Source organism: Theobroma cacao, chromosome 2 (assembly GCF_053813885.1).
Source record: "Theobroma cacao isolate CCN51 chromosome 2, ASM5381388v1, whole genome shotgun sequence".
NCBI lineage: Eukaryota > Viridiplantae > Streptophyta > Magnoliopsida > Malvales > Malvaceae > Theobroma > Theobroma cacao.
Genome location: NC_142640.1, coordinates 9,157,580 through 9,176,362, shown reverse-complemented (window position 1 = coordinate 9,176,362; position 18,783 = coordinate 9,157,580). Strand labels below are relative to the sequence as shown.

Sequence of the window (18,783 nt, the reverse complement as noted above, 5' to 3'; positions counted from 1 at the left end):
TATTAATATATAATGTTTATTTATTGATTGACATTTATAGTTGTTGTTGGCTTTACAGAAAGATAAACTGCACCTTATTGCTTATCTAACAACGTAATTTTTACATACAAGATTCTTTGAGTATCTGAAGACAACTATGAAAAACTTAGAGTGGTTTTGATAAAGCATCTTTGTTACATCAAGACAAATAATTAATCAGGGACATAAACTATATAGCACTACAAAATTTTAAGCTCAAAATGCAACATGAAGAATATCAACATCCCAATACAAAACCAATACAAAACCCCTAAACTTGGACCATTTCAATGAAGGCCACTTTAGCCTAATCCCAACTTAAACTCTTTTTAGGTAAAGTAAGCCAATAGCAACTTCCTCCTCATTACTTCACCTTCCCTCTTCTAATCTTAGAGTATAATGGCTTTAAGGATAATTTTACAATGGAACTGCAAGTGATGTGATCTTGCATCAATAGCAATGTTTAACTTGCTAATATTTTAGAACACTAAAAAGGCAACATCACTTATGCAACTTGATAAAAGATCTCAATAATCTACAAACACATTCCGATGACAACATGTAATTAAAAGATAACATTAGACTAGTGATGTGTCTACTTGGTTGGTCTCTGGTAAGTTCACTAATAGGGGAAACCACCTATTCTATGTAAGAATCAATCTTCTAAAACTTATGTAGCCTTATAGACTAGATCTTAATAATCTTAAAACATCTTCCCATAATAGCATGAAACAAATAAATAAGATTGGAAAAGATGAAGAAGAATAAAAAAGGTTACAAGGGAGAGTGATGGATCTACTTGCTTGGTCTTTGGTAGAGGTGTCAATATGGGCTAGCCTGACCCAAGCCCTTGTGGGTTGAGAAAATATGGGTTAGGCCAAGCCAGCCCATTTTTTACATGGGCCATCAAAACCTCAACCTAACCCACCCCTTGCTAGCCCATGGATCAGGTTGGGCTAGCCCATTTATTTTTTTTAAAAAAAATCATTTTTATAATTTTACCTAACAAATTTTCTATCAATAAAATTGTTCTCTGATTTAATCCATAAATTGAATAATAAAAACATATTACAAACAAATAAATTACACCAAATATAAATAAACAAATAAATTACATAAATAAAATTTAAATCTTTAACACAAACTATCATCCCACAAACATAAGTATATAACCAAATAATAAAAACTTCAAGACTCATTTATATCCTCCTCAATCCTCATCATCAAGCAAAACTTTTAAATCTTGTTTAGATAAGAATGTCTCAAGTCTAAATCATTATCAATTTATCATCTAATATTTATTGCCATAAAAGAAAAAGAGATAATAAGTTTTAATTTAAATTAAAATTATTAATTTGACAAGTAAAGATTAAAGACATTGAAATATATAAAATAAGCAATACCATTGGTAACTAAATTATCAATTTTATATAGTTAAATATATAAAATTATTAATTTTTTTTTTTTGCCCATAAGGTTGGCCCGCCCCAGCCCACCCCAACCCACTGATCTGATGGACTGGCCCATTTAGGCCTAGTTCTAATATGGGCTTAAATTTTCAAGCCCAACTCACCCCATATTTAATAAAAATGGACTGACCCAATGGGCTAGGCCCATTTTGACAGGTCTAGTCTCTAGTAAGTTCACTCATAAGGAAAGCCACATATTCTAGGCAAGAAGTAATAGTCTAAGGCTTATTAGGGATAGAACAATTTCTAAAGATCTTCTAAACATGTACCAAACATGCCTCTAAAACAATGGACTAAATATATGGTTAAACTCCTCTAAAACAAGTCTATTCTCTATCATATTTTTAAATCACATGTTTATTTCAATGCTTCTGTAACAGATATAATTTAGAAAGATAACTTCTCTATGTTGATTTTAAGTTCCTTGTTTGAAGCATGTCTTTTCAATATACAACAAAGGTTGAATTCTTGTCCTAATAATGATATGCCCTAAGATATTGCTAACACATAACCTTTTAAATATGATTCAAAACCTCACTGCTTTTAGAATAGAAAATTAGCTACAAATTAACTCTTAAACCATATCCTAAAGTCAACTATACAACTTGTTTTCAAGTGTTTGCATGAAGAAATAATTAAAATCATACATCACAGATTATAAACAAAGCATAAACAGTTACCACAAAAATTCCCATAATTCATCACCTTAAACCAAAAATGAAAAACTATACCTAAATCTCAAACCCCTTAAGAACATTTGGATGTCGCTTGAGCCTGTTCCTGAATCAACACAACCCTATTCAAAAACAACTCCAATTCCATAATTCTTGGATTCTTGAACTTCTTCTCCATGTCCCTCAACTTCTCTCTTTTAATCACGCTAACCATTTCCTCCGTCAGCTTTTTCATGAAAACCCCCACATGCGCCCATTGTTCCAGCTCAAAAGACTCTTCAAAGCATGGATAATCCTTCCAAAATCTACCTTATCTTCTTCACTACCATAACTAACTTGAGTAGAAACCTTAACCTTGACTTCCTTATCTTTTTTAAAACAAGGCAATCCCAAAGTTATTACACCATTAACTTCAACCTTGCCTTAATCTTCACTGCCCAAAGTCTTCATTTTTGTCTGACTCTTATTAATCTTTTCATTAGTTTCATTACCCCAAATCTTTTTTGACAACTTGAAAGATTTATAATCATGGGGCATTGAGAAAAAAGAATTATTCCCATTTTCCTTTTTTCAACATTGTTTTCATACTGCTTCTTGAGTCTCCTGATTTTCTCCATCAATTGATTCTTGGACACATTAGCTTGGATCGATTGTTTGATGAAATCATAAACTCGCTCGAATCCTCATAGGGATCAGATCCTTTCTTTAACTTGTACTCCATTATACCTTTCAAAAGAGCGATCTCATCGGCAGCACTCCAAAGCTGCGGGGTCTTCAGTATCTTCACATTACCAGCATCACCGTTGGATCCTGATAAAGGTGGCTTCTTTCGCTTTAAGCTTGATTCGATGGAGGCAATAAGCTTGGGCTTAGGAGTGGACTTCAGGGTGGATTTCTGAGGCAATGTGAGGATGGGCTTAATGGTGAAGTCGGATATGTTAAGAGACGGGAAGGACTTGTTTGAGTCAGACTTGGAGTCTGAGCCATCTTTGTCAGAAATAGTCTTTTGTTTTTTCACAGGTTTTCTCTACCTTCTTCTCCTCGTCTTTTTCATCTTTTAAGGTGTCATTTTTGGATTCATCATTGTCTTCAGTAGAGTTGTTTTCTTAAGATGATTCTTCTTCTTCATTATTATCATTTTCATTTTCAGAGGAAAAAGCAGGACGTAGGTTTTCAATGGGCTGCTTGCCAACCATTGTAATTTTTTTCAGTTTTCAAAGAGTGATAGAAAGAAAGAAAAGTAAACAACTGAGAAGAGAAAAGGTGATGAAGGTTTATAAGGTTATATATACTCTGATTAGTAAGGTTTTGACTTCTAACCACAAAGTATATGCTTGTTGATTCCATATGTTTTTTAACATTCCTTATTCATTAATGTATAACTTCATTATTTAAGTGTGCAAGATAAAATAAATTCTCTCAATGAAATGAATGATTAAAAGGAAGATCATATAATAGATAGATTAATCAGTTAAAGTGAGAAAGATGGAAAGAGTTAGTGAAGACAAGGCTTTTGCAATTGATTATCAAAAGGCTTTAATCATGTATGGAATGGGTGGGCTACAAGTTTAAGCGAAATAGAAAAATCTTAATTAGTTAGCACTAGGCTTAATTGATTAAAAAGGTGTTGGATAAAGGAAAATAGAAATGTACTAATTGGTTAAGGCATAGGGTTAATCGGTTAGAACACAAGACTCGAAGAATCTTCAAAGTGTCAAAATTTAAATTTAAAGTGAAGATGACCATTGAATGGAACCGAATGAAGAAGTGCAAATTCGAAGAATTTTTAATTAATTAAAACTTATGTTAATCGGTTAAGGCTAAAGGAAGTAAAGCTCCAATCAGTTAAGGAGAGAGTTAACTAGTTAGAAGAAGTCTGTTGAAATAGAGAAGCTTAAATATAAAGATCTCTTAATCGGTTAAAGTCTCCTACAATTGATTGATGTAGAGTACTTAGCAACAAGACAGTGCAAGATAGAAAAGCTATAATTGATTAAAGCTGCTTGTAACCAGTTAGCCAAACTCTGTTTACTCTTTTGAATTTAAGCACTATGGGACAAAATAATGGCTAGAATGGCATCAGAGTTGTCCCCATCGACTAGAAACTGTCTCCCACATAAAAATCTGACTCCTTAAGTATAAAAGGAAACTCCAATAGTGAAAAAAGGTGATTGAATGAGAAGAGAGTCGTTTTGAGCAAAAAGCCAAATATCCTTCACTAAAAACACTTGTCCTTTCATTCTAATTAAAAAAAATAGGTGTTTGAGCTTGATTGTAAATCTTTCGAAATTCTGAAGAGTTCTAATTGTACTTCTTTTTCTTCTCTTTCTTGGAAAATTAGAGTGTGGGAAGCACTCTAAAGCTTATTGTAAAGGAATAGAGCTTGGTTTAGAAGCTCACCTTGTAAAAACTTAATGGACGCTGTTAATTCCACTGGTATAGTAAAGTTGGATTAAAAATCTTTGATTGGGAGATCAATGTAGTAGATGTAGGTTAAAGGGATCAAACCATTATAAATAGTCTTGCATTATCCACTTCTTTCTCCCCTTCCTTACTTGGTATTTTTTAGCTATCACAAGTTTTACATCCATCTCCCTCTAATTGGTTAAAAGTTCTATCACTCGAAAAGGATTGATCCTTAAAATTTTTAATGCTATTCACCCCCTCCTCTAGCATTCCAACAAAACCAACAATGTCAGCTTTCTTTCTTTTATTTTTTCAAAAATAGCTACATGCAGAATAATAATTTCTTTTTCTTTTTCTTAAAGCAGCTTAAACCATTGCCTTTAAAATGAAAAAATAAATTTTGTCCATTTCATTGGATATCACAATTTGTAAGTTGAAAATTTTGAAGGAAAAATGGTTAAATTAGAGGAGATTGTTACACTTTGGTTTCAAATTACTTGAAAAATATTTTTTATTAATTAAAAAAAATTCTTATTTAAAATTTTAAATGCAAGATTCGTGAAACTTGCACCAGTCTACCTCTAATTTTTAAAATGAACCAACTTAGACTTCAGAGTAATTTCTAAATTCACACATTACAGAAAAATCTTACCTTCAATAAAAATTTAAAATACATGTTCATTATTTTTTTCATCATATATCCTTTTAAAGCAAATTAGAAATCGTGATAACTCAAATAGGCAAATTTCAAAATATTAAAATAATAAACATTTAAAAACAATAATAATATTTATCCAAATAATAATCATACAAAAACTTCTTACAGAAGAAAACCTAGAGCTCCCAAGTTCCACACACAAAAGAGAAACAATTTTTAGATAAAAATAAAATACAAAACAACTTGACCATTTGATGCTTCATCTCCAACTCTCATGAGAATAATAATTGAAGGAAAAAACAGACAACGCCAATTCTATTACTTTGGAAAACAATCTTTGATCTCTTTTGAAAAAGTATTTTATGTGAGAATGCCCATTAGTCAAATTAATATTTATTTAAAAACACCTTCGTATTGTTTCTTTCCTTTGTTTTTTTCCTTGTATTTTTATAAACAATTTTTTTATCACTAAACTTTTTTATCAAACTAATGATAATTAATTTATTTTAAGTACAAATAATTTAATACATTCATCTCAAAGTTGATATATAATTAAATTAAAAATATGTAACATGTAATTGAATTAGAATATAAATTAATTAAAATTTAATTTGATACCAAATAAAGATGATCTTAAAACTAATTAAATCTCACAACTAACTAAATTTCATAATTCTATAGTTGAAAAAGTCTTGTGCAAAAAATAATAATAAAAAAAGAAATAAGTAATTAATAAAGCATATATTTGTCTTTTCATTTAAAGTTAACTTTAGTAATTAACACCATTACTTTTTCACGGAGAAGAGCTATTTTGTACTAAAATAGAGAAATAAGTAATTAACAAAGAGAGTATTTTTCAGACAATAGGAAGGTAAATTTCAAAAGGATATTTTAATTTTACCCAAAAAGAAAGAGAAATTTAAAAGGATGGAAGAAATATATATATATATATATATATACACACACACACACACTCTTATGTAGTAATGGAGAAGATCCCATGGTTGAACGACAAGACCGAAATGGAGTGTACGCCCAACTGCGGTTGAATCTTGTCCTTACCAGCATATGGAGTGTTCAAGAGGACGGGTGCATCTCCATAATATCAAGACATATTACTCTACCTAATCACCAACAACTCAGCCCTCATAAAAGGAATACTGGGATTGGACTCATGAAAAATTAGAGATGCAGTTTCTCATCTTAAAAAAAAGGCAATAACTATATTGATGTATTTGCATGGATATTGATACAGTTTACTGTACAAATGGAATCTGTTCTTCAGAAAATCCTGATTCCTTGATGTTCTTTCCCTCTTTGGCTCTTATCCATTCTCCTTTCTATTGTATTTTTCATCATTGTATCCTACAAGATAATGAAACTTGAAGCTTTGCAGTCTGTTCCTAAAATGCAACTTGAGAGATGCCCCGCTTCTGCAATGTCTATCGGATCATATTTCCACTAATATCTACTGTTTTAAACCACCTGAATGAGCAACACAGAGCAGAGATAACAATTAGAACCATGAAATTATGTTTCCGGAATCATGTTTCTGGGTTGCGGAACAAAGTCTGAGTCATGGTAAATGTTTTGTGTGGTTTTGCTGAGATATACTTTATCATAGTGAAATGACCTGTTGATGACTTAAGAACTCTTTTTGGATATGAAAATGTTTTTGGTGAAATGTTTCTGATATAGATTGGAATTGTACAGGGTGGGCTTTCATTTTGTAAGGGAGGTTTCAGGCAGTGGTTGTATAGGGTGGCCGGTTTATATCAGTCAAACTCTGTTTTTCCTATGTAAGGTTGCAAATATATGTAACCCCATTGAATCATGGAATCAATGAAATAATTCGTGGCTTATCAAAACAAAAGAACCATGAAATATGAATGGTTATTAAACCTCTATGCAGCAGTGAATAAGAACACTCAATAGTTCATAAATCTCATGATCAATTCCTATATAAGCTTCATGTTGTTCTATAGTGATGGATCAAATTTAACAATAGAAAGTACCAAGATCAAAAAAACCAGTTTCTTTTTTTTTTCTTTATTTGGTTACAATCAGGGTGTGGAGAGGTGTTGGGGAAAAGAAATCCCTCTCGTTGCTTAGAATGTTTCACTTGTCATAAAACAGACTGACATAACTTGGAAGTCCTTCACCAAAGTTTGATATCTATGGTAACCAAATTAGCTTCATCTAGAATCACTATCTTGTACACAAGTTCATGCAAGGTAATATATCAAAAATCAAGTGTAAGGGAAACAAAAGGAAAGGAGTATATGCGTCCAATTGAAAATATCTTATACCTTTCTAAATTTACAGCTATTGAGAGGAGCTTTCATCATCTGAACTGGAACTGTCCATCCGCCGGTCAGAAATTGCTGGAAATAGTCGTTTACGAATATCTGAGGATGGTTGCTGGTTTTCCAAAGAAGAAGGCTGCTGGTTCTCTAGAGAAGATGACACTGATGCACGCTCTTTTCTGGAATTCCTGAGTGGCTTTGCTCTTGTGTCCCTAACTTCTTTACATGCCTTATCTAACATTATCAAGAAATCACGCACAATTGCAAACAAACGCAAGCCTTCATTTTTCCCTGCCTGTCCATGAAAGTAATCTGCTGTGCTCTTGACCAGGTCCATTATCCTTTTTTCTTCCTCTGAAAGCCATCTAATATCGGCATCTGCACGGTCCACAAAACTAGACAATGAACGAAAAAATTCACTGTCCTCATCTGTACTCTTCAACTCAGAATTCAAAAACTCCCTAGTTTTTGTCAAAGAATGATTAAGTTTTGACACGGTAGCTGTCAGGGCATCAGCATCAATTACTGCAGCCTTCTTAACATCTTCAAGTTCACTGCTTACACCTGAAACCACTTGAAGACCAAGACTGCGGTAATGTTCCTCCTTGTCTTGGTTGTGATCTTCAGCGAAGTCCTCTGAATTGAAACTCGAAAGGCTCCGGCTTGATAGTTGTGCACGAACAGCTCTTATGCCCTCAGAACGTATGATCTCCTGAACTACAAAGTGGAGGAGTGTGGTCTTACCATCTGTTCCTTTGACATCAGACAGTTTCAAGAGTGTGTCAAGCTTGAATGCCTGTGCACCACCTCGGTAGGTACCATCATTCATGCGATTTCCAGTTTTAAGCACTGCTTCTAGAAGTTTTAGGAATAGTCTGCTACTTTTGAGCTTGGAGCAAGCTACCTGCCATTAAGACAATAAAAATTCTTATCTTTATTTAATAAAAATTCTTTGATGTAGGAACTACATTCATGAACATAAGTTCCCAGGACATGTGTTTTAAGAACATCATTAGATTCTGTGGTCCTGATTAGTGAGAATCAGAAGATTCCATCGACCAAAAAGTTAGTACACAGCTTATGAGATATACTCTTGTTTTCATTTCCTTCTAGCCTCTAGGGGAACCTGAAGGCCTCTCTGGCATTCAATTCTTATATCTAGTATCTCACCTCAAGAGTTGCAAAGGATTCTTTAATGCCAGTGACTTCCTCACGGAGAGTACTCATGAAAATCAATGACTCAATTCGTTTGAAGGCAAAAGGTATTTCAACCAAGATTTTAAGGAACCTCTCTGGAGGACCCAGTTGAGAAACATCTCCAGTGAATAATCTAAGCTTTAGTTCCTCTTCTGTTGTTGGTGCCATCTTCTGCAATGTTTGAAGGAGCTCTGCTGGAAGCTCGTTACCTGGGTCATTTTAATTTTGAAGAGTTAGCTGTCAGATGTATTTAAGAGTGAAGAAGGTGTATCTGAAACACCCACCAGCATAGATGAATAAGAATTTAAATCTTGCTGCCTTTGCAACCGATGTATATGCACCAAACATCTCAATTACTGTCTGTCTTTGACATGCTTTTCTCACTTAAGTAACGAGAAAGTGTGTGACTGCTTTGATTTTTTTGCCAGTAAGATATTAGAAAAACCAAAACAATTCTATTTCAGTCGAGCTTAAAATTATTGAAAAATATTTGGAAGCTAATATTTAGGACTATATCTTATTCAACAGTCCAGGAGACTTCAATAGCCAGACAATTGATCTGAGAGAATCCTTCATCACTTATTCTCCTCTAATAACAGGGTTATGAACCGTCAGAAAAGATTAATAACTCAAACTCTATGCAGCAATGAACAAATAAAACAACAGAAAGTAGTAACTTACCAAATTAGCCCAATAAGCACAAATAATTACTTGAATTCCTATTACATTCAACACCAAATTATTCTCTAAATAGTGAAGTAGTTTCCTTATGTGTCTAAAATCTAAATTACAAGGGAAATTTAAACATTTGGCATTAGAAATTCTATTCACCCCAAAAGTAAAACATCAACAGGTAAGGGTTGTTTGGAATCATTGAGTGGTAGAAAATATTTGCATCGAAACGAAGATGACATTATCAATTTTACCAATTAATTCTCTTTCTTCAATCAAATTTTGTGCATTCTAATTGTCTGTCAAACCAGAAAAGTAAATTCTGGTTACTAGCATGATTGAGTACTTCTGCCAGCATTTCATTAAGAGATAGAGAGAAACCTTCTCGAAGAGCATCAACAACTTCCTCTGTTGTGACATTTAGTGCACGTAGAAGAATAGACAAATTTTGTGCTTTTCTGGTGTCAATAATCTGAATGTACTGGATTGAAGGTTCTGATAGTGAATCTTTCTTTTGATCATTTTTTTTATTAGTCCCATAATTATAACCAAATAAACTCTCCATCATCTCTTCATTGAACCTGTAAAAGTTACTAACACGATTTAGAATCAAAGAAAATTTTGACAAAACATTGTTAGTGAGAAAATCTAAATTGATAAAAGTTTGAATTATTGTCTTACTGGAATGATCCAGCACTGATCTCATGCCAAACCATCATCTGATCGGAATTAGCCATAACCTTGTCCCAGAAAAATGGTTTTAACTTGGCTTTTGGAGCTCCAGATTCACCATCAGTCTCATCTCCACTACCAGAAGCACTATGTCCTCGACGATGTGGTCCAAGGGGTGAAGGTTTTGATTTTGGTGGCATAGGTGGAGGACGAGCAACTTTAGGTGGAGGTGGGGGATTAGGACGAACAGGGGGAGGTGGTGGTGCTGCAGGAGGTGGAGGAGCTGATCTCCCAGGAGGAGGTTTCAGGGGAGGAAATGGTGCACCTTCAGTTGCTTCTGATGGTGGTGCTTTTGCAAGTGAGGCATCATGATTATCTTGCTTCATGGACGAACTACCAGCCAAAGAAGGGTTCTTTCGGCTGCTAGTACGATATTCTTTGTCACTGGAACTGCCTAAACTAATAGACTTCTGTGAAGAATCTGAAAGATCGTAAAGTTAAAATGCTTGTGGAAACATTAACAAGAAAATGAAGATGATAACAACTCAATGACAAACAAACACAACAAGCACATACCACAAGAGAAATCACTTAAGTAATCACTCAAGCAGAGAAGAGGCTTTTCATCTTTTTTTCGGCTAGTTCCCTTCAGACAACAAAAGAAGACCAATGCAACAAGAGCAAATGTTGTGGCTGCAGTCACAATAACAGCAATAACAGTTTCCTTCATGACGTCCTTTTCTTCTGGTGAATGCTGAGCCCTATCATGGGCACCAGGTGATAAATCTTTATGTGTTGCTAGTGATGGGTTAGTACGAGAATGTTTGAGATCTGGTGGTGGTGAAGAAGTGAAAATCTTGTTTGATATGAGAAGTGAATTAGCTAAAGCACCACCAGGCGGATGTGACCTTAGATAGCGTGCATGAGCTTGATTGGATGGTGCTGGCACATAACTAAATGGTGTTGGTGCAGGACCATAACTAAATGCTGCAGGTACCGGTGCAGATATTGGTGCTGGTGCTGGTGTTCTCTTAGGAACTAGAGCTGGAGAAGGGCCTGAGGTTATGTGTTGATTTGATACACTAACCAGATATCTTCTAGGGGCATGTGGCAATTTAAAAATAAACTCAAGACACTTTCGAAACCAGTGCTTAAAGGTAACCTCTGGATTGGAAGCATGAAAGATAAGTCCTTTCTTACTTAAGCAATCAAAAAGTGTTTCTCTCACTTGAGGAGGCAAAATATCAATAGCTTTTTCTATGTTTCCTTTCGCCAACAATGCTGATATCAAGTCATTGGTTGTTTGTGGCATATACAGGTCAAAATCTTTAATAGCATCTCTTTTTTCTGCCATCTCTTTCGTGCAATGAATCCATGCCTCCTCTGCCTGCAATTAGAAATTTTCATCAAGCTTTTATCAGGTCATATTTTCAATCCCGAACCTCAAATTTGACTAGATTTAGAAGAAGGTGGAAATTTTAAATATCCATATTTTACCAGCATCAAGGCTGGGAGTGGTAAGGAGAGGCAGAGGAGGCAACGACAAAAGAAACTAAACATGGAACTATACAATATGAAAGAATTTGACATACATAACTTGCAATGTCAAACAAAATTGAAAACTATAACAAGTAAATCTTGTTTTTTCATCTTCAAACAACTTCGTAGATTAGTAATTGCTGTCACATGTACCTCAGATCAACTTTTCATTTTGCATTTGTTTGCATCAAGCATCAAAGATACTCAGGCTAAACCTTCTTCATACGTGAATCTTTGCTATAATCTGCCTCTAAACCCCTAGAAAGGGAAATAACTAATGTTATAAATCAGAGAATAAGGACACCTTTTGACATAGCTTAGAAGCCTGCATAACTATTTCAACGGCTGAACCACCTCAGAAGTCAAACTGATTTGTTCCCCATAACAAGAATTCAACAGAATTGCCAAGGATTTAAAGTTATTCTTTCTTCTTATTTTCAAAGCATATTTGTTCAATTCCCTTCATCAGAATGCTAAATACGCTAAAGTACCAACTCAGACTGGAATCTTCAAATGCATTCATTCAAAGCCTTGGTAAAAGAAATGAAAACACATTTTGCTACTAATGATAACCATTAACAACATTTCAGCTCCAAGAATTCAGGAAATTAGAGCAGGTGATAGAAAAATCATCATACCATTTCTTCATTTATCTTCAGGGATGTAGTTGTCCAGCCTTGATTGGCAAGAAATGTTTCAGGCATCCACCTCTTACCTTCTGAGCTCCCCATGGCCAAAGCGCAAAGCAATATGACGACAAAAATGGCATAACAAGCCCTTCTCATTTCCATTGCTCCTCAAATCATTACGCCATTCACGTGTTTTTCTTCTCATTTCATCGAAAACACAAAAAAAAAAAAAAAAAAACTTTCAAAACGAAAAGAACAGAAAGCAATAGGAAACGCCCAAAAAAGAAAACAATCTTTTCCTTTTTCCTTAGCCTTCAAGAAAAATGCCACAACCCCAAAAAACTTACTTTTACCTTGTAAAATTTTGCTTTGCAGAATTGCATTAATCAACTTTGCAATGACACAACACAACAATATGTTCAATGTCTCTTAATCTTAATTACCAAGAAAAAGAAAAGGACACCATGCGTTACGTGTTTGATGCAATATATCTATGCAACTTTCGCAGAACCAATACACCGAAAAAAACGAAAAAGACGATTAAGCCTTTGAAAACGAACCCAATTCTTGGTTTTTTTTTTATTATTATTATTATTTACGTTTTTCTTTTCTGTTGGGAACTTTGTTCATCCGAATGTTTCTCGTTTGTCGGGTGAGGAAAGAGAGGAAAGCGAAAGAGATTGAGTCGTTTAGGAGACGTGAGGAGGACGATGTGGGACATCTCACGACTCTTTGCTTCCTTTGTATTGTCTTTCTTCCTTTTGGTGGTAATAAGGTAAATGAGGTAATGGTACCCCATTAATTTCCAATTTATTTATTTTATATTATACTTAGTTGTTCTCCATCTTATCTTTTTCTTATTCTTAATTAAATTTTCCACAGGTCGTTACCTTATGGAAAATTCAGAATTATAGTCTTATATTAAACTAAACTTTTTTTCCCTTTGATATTTGGATAAAGAAATATTTTCCAATTAAATTGGAAACTTCAACTTTAGAAAAATGAAAAGGAGCATTAAACTCTTATACTTTTAGGCATAATACTTAAAACAATATTAAATTATTAAAAAAATTTAAATAAGTCTTTATTTTTTTATTATATCTAATTAAACTCTTTTACTTTTATGTTTAAGTTAAATAGGTTTTTAAGATTAATGGTTGACTAAATATTGTTAGTTAAAGTACCATTTATCACTTTATATCATATTGGATTGATGTGATACGTCATATTAAATGATGACATGGTATGTTAATATAACATGATGATATGATCATATGATATTTTCACCTTTCAAGTCAATGTCACATGGCATAAAAAAATGACTAATGACATTTTAATTAAATCCAGTTAATTATCCATTAATCATAAGATCTTACTTGATTTAAAATAAAAATAGAGAGACTTAATTGAACGCAATAATAAAATAAAATAATTTTTAAATTTTTTTTGAACAATTCAAAAGTTTTTTTAAAGTATTATGCCTAGTTTTTACTTTGACTAAGATATATTTAATGCTGATTTAATGTCTTAGTTTGAGCGTTTAAGCACTGCATCAATTGAGTAATCCGAGGGTCAACTTTCAACCAAAAAGAATAATAGTTGACATTTACTATTGGTTTTCGTCAATCCCTCAAAATTAAAATTTGTCAAAAATTTCATTACTTTTTTTAAGTTCGTTTTTTATTGTAAATTCTAGACATTGATGTTAATATAATCAAATTTATTATTGTAATAACGTGTTTGAAAAATGAAGTAACTATCATAAATATGATAATGAAAATGTCTCTCAAAATTCAACACATAACTTGCATGTTTTAGCAGATTTCAATTAATGATAACAACAATGAAATTAATGTTAACTGAGGCGAGCCAGCACTACCAACATTTGCGTGGGACTGGACCAAAGCCATCTTTGGACAACGGCCTAATAGAATAATTAATGTTATCTTTCGACAGACTGGCAATTGCTTGCTATTGTAACAGAATGTGTATAGCAAACCATATTCATAGTAACCACAAAACTAGGCATTTTCAGACTTCAGACGAGTATTACATCACACGATTGCTAGAGCTACTGGCAAACCCTAGAACCAACATCCTGTTTATTTTTTGTACATTTCAACAAGTCTTAAGGAAGGAGAAAGGGAATTTTAAACCTTAGACCTCACCACATCAGAGGATGGTAACAACTGCTTGGCGAAGCCCAAGATGCTGACAGCATGAATTGCTTTTATGAATACCATATAAGCTGCTATATCTATTGAAGTCTGTATCCAGTCCGCAACACTTCTGTGCTTTTCATTGACAACTTACACCTCTAACACATGTGACCTTCACTTGATGTAATGTCCTCCGCATTTTGAAGGTTCCAATTCTTCTGGGTTTTGAGGTAGCTAATGCTTAGATGCGGTCCGGTGGGTAGCCGAGTTTCCTCTTTCTGATCATCAGCTGATTGATTCCTATAAGAATACAACAGCAAAACTCAGCAACCAAAAATTTGCCTAGACGAATAAGATCCCTTGATTCTTCATACAAGTTTATAAGATATTAGGCTGAGAAATCCAAATATGATTTTGAATTTACACACAACCATATGCAAAAGTCAAAATCTTTACCTATTTCTTTTAGAATTTACGGATTCTTCAGTTGTCAAGTCTGAGTCCTTCACCTTAATGATAGGTATCTATTCATTAAACATGGAAGGAATTACTGCATGCAACAATAATAGCTGTTTACCATAAATGGAGAATGCTTTTATGCTAAAACAGTCCTTCCTGTTTCTCCCCCATTTTCTTTACGTTACCTCAACATTGTGGGGCTTTGAAGGTGAAATCTCTTTTTCAAGCAGCTTTGCCTTCTGAGGAGAAGAAATATTGTTGATATTAACCTTCATTAGATCAGGTGCAAATTAACTAGGGAAAATTTACTCACTTTCAACTTTTCTATTCGTCGAATTGCATCCATAACAAATTGCTGGTGGAGATGAGCTTCAGGAATCGAGAGGATCTTTGTCATATCTGGATTATAAGATCTGTTTTTTTTTTTTTTAATTTAATAATAGGAAAAGCAAGAATAGCATATGTTATCAAACTATCCCAAGTTGTCTCAAGCAACAGTTAAAATTATCTGCTACAACTCAACAAAAATTGATAGCAATCATGCAGAAAACAGTAATTGGAAAATGAAAAAAAATGACCTCAGCTTGTCCTGCGCTTCATATTTTTGCCGATTGAGATCACGAAGTTTTCTCTCAAGAACCTAGGAAGTCAAAAGAGAGAAGAAAACTAGAAAGTTATGGGAACTACCATCATTAGGGAGCAGCAAACAGCAAGTTATTGAGAGTTTGTTTACCTCCATGCTGAAAACATCATTGCGTTAACAGCCGATGAATTATTCACAGGATAAAAGAAAAAGAACGCTTGTGAGAAAGAAAGGAAATAAAATAAGCATAACTGCTTGTGCCTGAGTATAAGCAAACATATCTGCATGTCTGGAGTGAGAGAGAGAGAGGAAATAACACCTTCCTATTTTATCCAGCATTTCTCCTTCATATTTCAAATGCTTCAGGCTTTGGTACAAGAACTGTAAGCACAGGTAAGAGACAGCAGAGTCAGAAGATAAAATCAATCTCAGAAAAGGGGTCAAAGGTGAGATGAGAGAGAGAGATAGACTACCTCTTCATTGTCAACAGGTCTGATATATGGAGAACATTTTGGGGATAAAACAGGGGTGGAAACACAGACAAGGACAGATACAAACTTATCAGTAAACCCTCAGCTTGGCTATTTGTGAAATCTTTATGAAACAAAAATAGCAAAGATGACCAAAACACACCCCTTGAAATCATCAGGTTGGTCAATATAACGAAGAAAGATATCCTCAATCCTATAAAAGGCATAACAAAAATTTTATAACAAGATGCATAAAAAACTTAAGAATACAAGATAATGGAAACCAGAACATAAATAACATTATTATCAATTAGATACTCTTCATCCACCTTCCCTTGTGAGCATAGCTGGTCAATCGACCGGTAGGAGAAAACATCAGAAGGCCAACATCTGTATCACATAATGCAGATAATTCGTTGGCCTTCTTGAGAATGCCTTCCCTGCGTTTGGAATATGTTATCTGGCGAGAGCAAGGATTATCAATTCTCTTCATCAGGAGCCTCTTGCGACCCATGGTCAACGAAAATTGGATAAGAGAGTGAAGAAGGAAGAGATCTTGTTGTAGGCTACTCAAAGAAATGGAGTTAGTTTACAGGATAAGAAGGGAAGAATTTGCATTAAATTTTCAGGCCATGCAAGAAGGTACAATAGTTATGGTTATATGCCAATTGTCAAAAATTCCCTCAATCATAATCACAAAGGGATTTTCTTTGGCCTGAATAAGGGTATGGAGAAAATTGTAGATATTCTTGAACTTAATTATGACAAACATAAAATTAATTACTGTAAACCTAAAATTAGAAACTAATTAAAATGAACGTAAAGTATCATCGTTAGAATGGTTTACAGCTTTAATGAGAGTTGTCTGAGAAGAAGGCGGCAAGCACGTCTGCCGGCCACAACCAACTGATTGACATTCTCCGCGTGGCATTTCCGTAATGAAGTCCGTACAAAATCTAAAAAAGATTCATTCTTCATGAAGCAAGTACCATTTAGAAATCCAAGGGAGTCGGTAGACAGTACCAAGAGATTGGAGGCAAGACAAAACACTGTAAGGCCATAAACAGTAATTTCCTCATAGGAATTTTAGAGATTTGCATATAAGTGATATAGATTCTAACATATCAGATACAGTCTGGAGTTTAAGAAAAAAAATGTCAAAGAATTAACATTAAGCTAACTCACCATTGGAGGCAGAATAATTATGTGCTGGAATAGCTAGATGAATTGTGATCTCTATCGTGTTTGGGTTCCAATTTCAACTGGAACTCCTTGTAATCGGTACACATGCTTAAGTTTCGAGAGTCCACTGTTCTAGAATTTCATTTCACATATTTCATTGACTCAGATATAACCTTCTTTGAATGACAGACTTTCTCTTTAGAAAATCTGGTTACTAATCCAACAGAATGCTTGGTGCTAGACAGGTAAATAGTATTTAGTAGCACGAAGAATCCAACTACCTAAGCTCCTAGTTGAGATTAATTCGCTAATTAGAAACTGTCTGTTTACTGAATTTTCACAAAGGTATTCATGATAAAGTTCTCTATCATAGGAGAAAAAAGAAGACTAACTCACTTGTTAAAGATATAGAGTCAAGATGTTATTATTGGCTTAATTCTACATAAATCACTCATCCAAGAAAAATGTAGAGATTTTTTGTTCACCATATTGAGTTAAAGAACAGATATTTCATTAGTATGTGCTTCAACCTTCCAGTAAAAGGACGAAAAACAGAACTGGAGCAAACCCAGTTTCCCGATGCCTAGGATATTAGAAAACCAGGATCTAATTATGACCATCACCATACAACACAATCATCTTTCTTTTTCCATTAAAATGAGACAGTTCTTTAAACTCCCCCCCCCCGGGGTTTTCAAAGAGCAATCTCTCCTTATTAAAACAATCTTGGAATGCATTTGCAGGCTCATTGCACTGGTAAATACCATATATCAGAAAAAAAATTAAAAGGAAATTATTGAAGCAAGCAAACAAGAAACAGAAATTATCATGAAACAGACAGAAAAAAGAAAATTCACGTGGAACAGAAAATAAACACAAAGCAACAAAAAAGAGAAAATTGTTAAATGCACCGACCCACCTAATATTAATTGTCATTTTGCAAAAGGGCCAAGTATTAAAACTCACAAGAGCAAGAACCAATGAATAAAGCAAGTGGGACACCAAACTCAGGAAAACTCCAAACATTTCATCAGATAACTTTGAAGTTGGATTCCCGTCTTCTGATTCCCTCCAGCAAGTGTCTTTCATGAATCAATGATTCTCCAGCGGCAAACGAATAAACCCCAACCGCCAACGTGCCTCTGCCCAGAAAAGCTGCCAAACTTGACGAATAAGCCATGGGGATGTAGCTCAGATGGTAGAGCGCTCGCTTAGCATGCGAGAGGTACGGGGATCGATACCCCGCATCTCCATCTGTAATGCTTTTAGATTTGATGCGTTGCTGGGGTTCAATCTAATTTTGGGACATAAATTTCCTTATCGTTTATATTGCAAGCTAATTAATGAAGTTTTTTTCTCTTAAAAAAGGTGTATAAATATACAAACCAAAATTTTTATTTTTAATTTTAGAAATCACTTAATTGAAGATTTTTAATTGAAAAAATAGTAGAAATTTTAAGCAGGTAAAAAATAAAGTAAATTACACCTTGTTTCTTAACATTTGAAATGCATATTATTTTTATTTTTTATAATTTAAAAATAATTTATTGATTTATGTACTTTTAACATTGTGACCAAATGATTTTTCATTAATTTTTCAATTAGTTTTGAAGTTAAGTACACATGTGTCACAATGGTGTCAGACATTTGTGTCAAACTCTTATTAAATGTATGTACCTTTATATTGAAA

At 33.9% G+C, this 18,783-nt stretch overlaps 2 protein-coding genes, 1 non-coding gene and 1 pseudogene across 9 annotated transcripts; 1 reads left to right on the top strand and 3 right to left on the bottom strand.

Moving 5' to 3' along the window:
• Positions 1-2,218: 2,218 nt before the first annotated feature.
• LOC18608542 (GLABROUS1 enhancer-binding protein-like) lies at positions 2,219-3,357 on the bottom strand (annotated as a pseudogene).
• Positions 3,358-6,173: 2,816 nt separating this feature from the next.
• Positions 6,174-12,907, bottom strand: LOC18608541 (formin-like protein 3). 3 transcript variants are annotated; one of them, XM_088804098.1, is made up of 8 exons: positions 12,594-12,907; positions 12,250-12,437; positions 10,649-11,459; positions 10,082-10,553; positions 9,782-9,981; positions 8,702-8,937; positions 7,535-8,435; positions 6,174-6,710 (listed from the first exon to the last, which is right to left on the bottom strand). In XM_088804098.1, the coding sequence occupies exons 2-7, from the start codon at positions 12,400-12,402 to the stop codon at positions 7,551-7,553; spliced, it is 2,757 nt and encodes a 918-aa protein (XP_088660224.1). In that variant the 5' UTR covers positions 12,403-12,437; positions 12,594-12,907; the 3' UTR covers positions 6,174-6,710; positions 7,535-7,550. The 3 variants fall into 3 exon arrangements, with proteins under 3 accessions (XP_088660224.1, XP_017971234.2, XP_088660223.1); XM_018115745.2 differs by having other exon boundaries at positions 12,250-12,907; XM_088804097.1 differs by lacking the exons at positions 6,174-6,710; positions 12,594-12,907 and having other exon boundaries at positions 7,240-8,435; positions 12,250-12,417.
• Positions 12,908-14,165: 1,258 nt separating this feature from the next.
• On the bottom strand, positions 14,166-18,320 carry LOC18608540 (agamous-like MADS-box protein AGL66). Of its 5 annotated transcripts, XM_088804079.1 has the most exons (12): positions 18,060-18,318; positions 16,759-16,883; positions 16,241-16,477; positions 16,075-16,125; positions 15,915-15,933; positions 15,761-15,822; positions 15,592-15,598; positions 15,437-15,498; positions 15,172-15,271; positions 15,044-15,097; positions 14,856-14,923; positions 14,166-14,699 (listed from the first exon to the last, which is right to left on the bottom strand). In XM_088804079.1, exons 1-12 carry the CDS (start codon positions 18,180-18,182, stop codon positions 14,558-14,560), a joined length of 1,050 nt encoding a protein of 349 aa, XP_088660205.1. In that variant the 5' UTR covers positions 18,183-18,318; the 3' UTR covers positions 14,166-14,557. The 5 variants fall into 5 exon arrangements, with proteins under 5 accessions (XP_088660205.1, XP_088660206.1, XP_088660208.1 ...); XM_088804080.1 differs by lacking the exon at positions 16,241-16,477 and having other exon boundaries at positions 18,060-18,320; XM_088804082.1 differs by having other exon boundaries at positions 16,241-16,867; positions 18,013-18,143.
• TRNAA-AGC (transfer RNA alanine (anticodon AGC)) lies at positions 18,274-18,346 on the top strand. The gene has a single exon. It is a non-coding gene; the product is annotated as a tRNA-Ala (tRNA).
• The last annotated feature ends 437 nt before the right edge of the window (positions 18,347-18,783 follow it).

What these genes read in the sequence shown, in the direction of transcription:
- LOC18608541 (XM_018115745.2), bottom strand. Translation starts at nt 12,402, where the DNA reads ATGGAAATGAGAAGGGCTTGTTATGCCATTTTTGTCGTCATATTGCTT. An exon ending in ATCAGTGCTGGATCATTCCA is followed by an intron (nt 9,982 to 10,081) that starts GTAAGACAATAA and finishes TAACTTTTACAG; the next exon opens with GTTCAATGAAGAGATGATGG. An exon ending in AATCCTTTGCAACTCTTGAG is followed by an intron (nt 8,436 to 8,701) that starts GTGAGATACTAG and finishes TCTTAATGGCAG; the next exon opens with GTAGCTTGCTCCAAGCTCAA.
- LOC18608540 (XM_088804079.1), bottom strand. Translation starts at nt 18,182, where the DNA reads ATGAAAGACACTTGCTGGAGGGAATCAGAAGACGGGAATCCAACTTCA. An exon ending in AGCTATGCTCACAAGGGAAG is followed by an intron (nt 16,126 to 16,240) that starts GTGGATGAAGAG and finishes TGCCTTTTATAG; the next exon opens with GATTGAGGATATCTTTCTTC. An exon ending in GACGAATAGAAAAGTTGAAA is followed by an intron (nt 15,098 to 15,171) that starts GTGAGTAAATTT and finishes TCTTCTCCTCAG; the next exon opens with AAGGCAAAGCTGCTTGAAAA.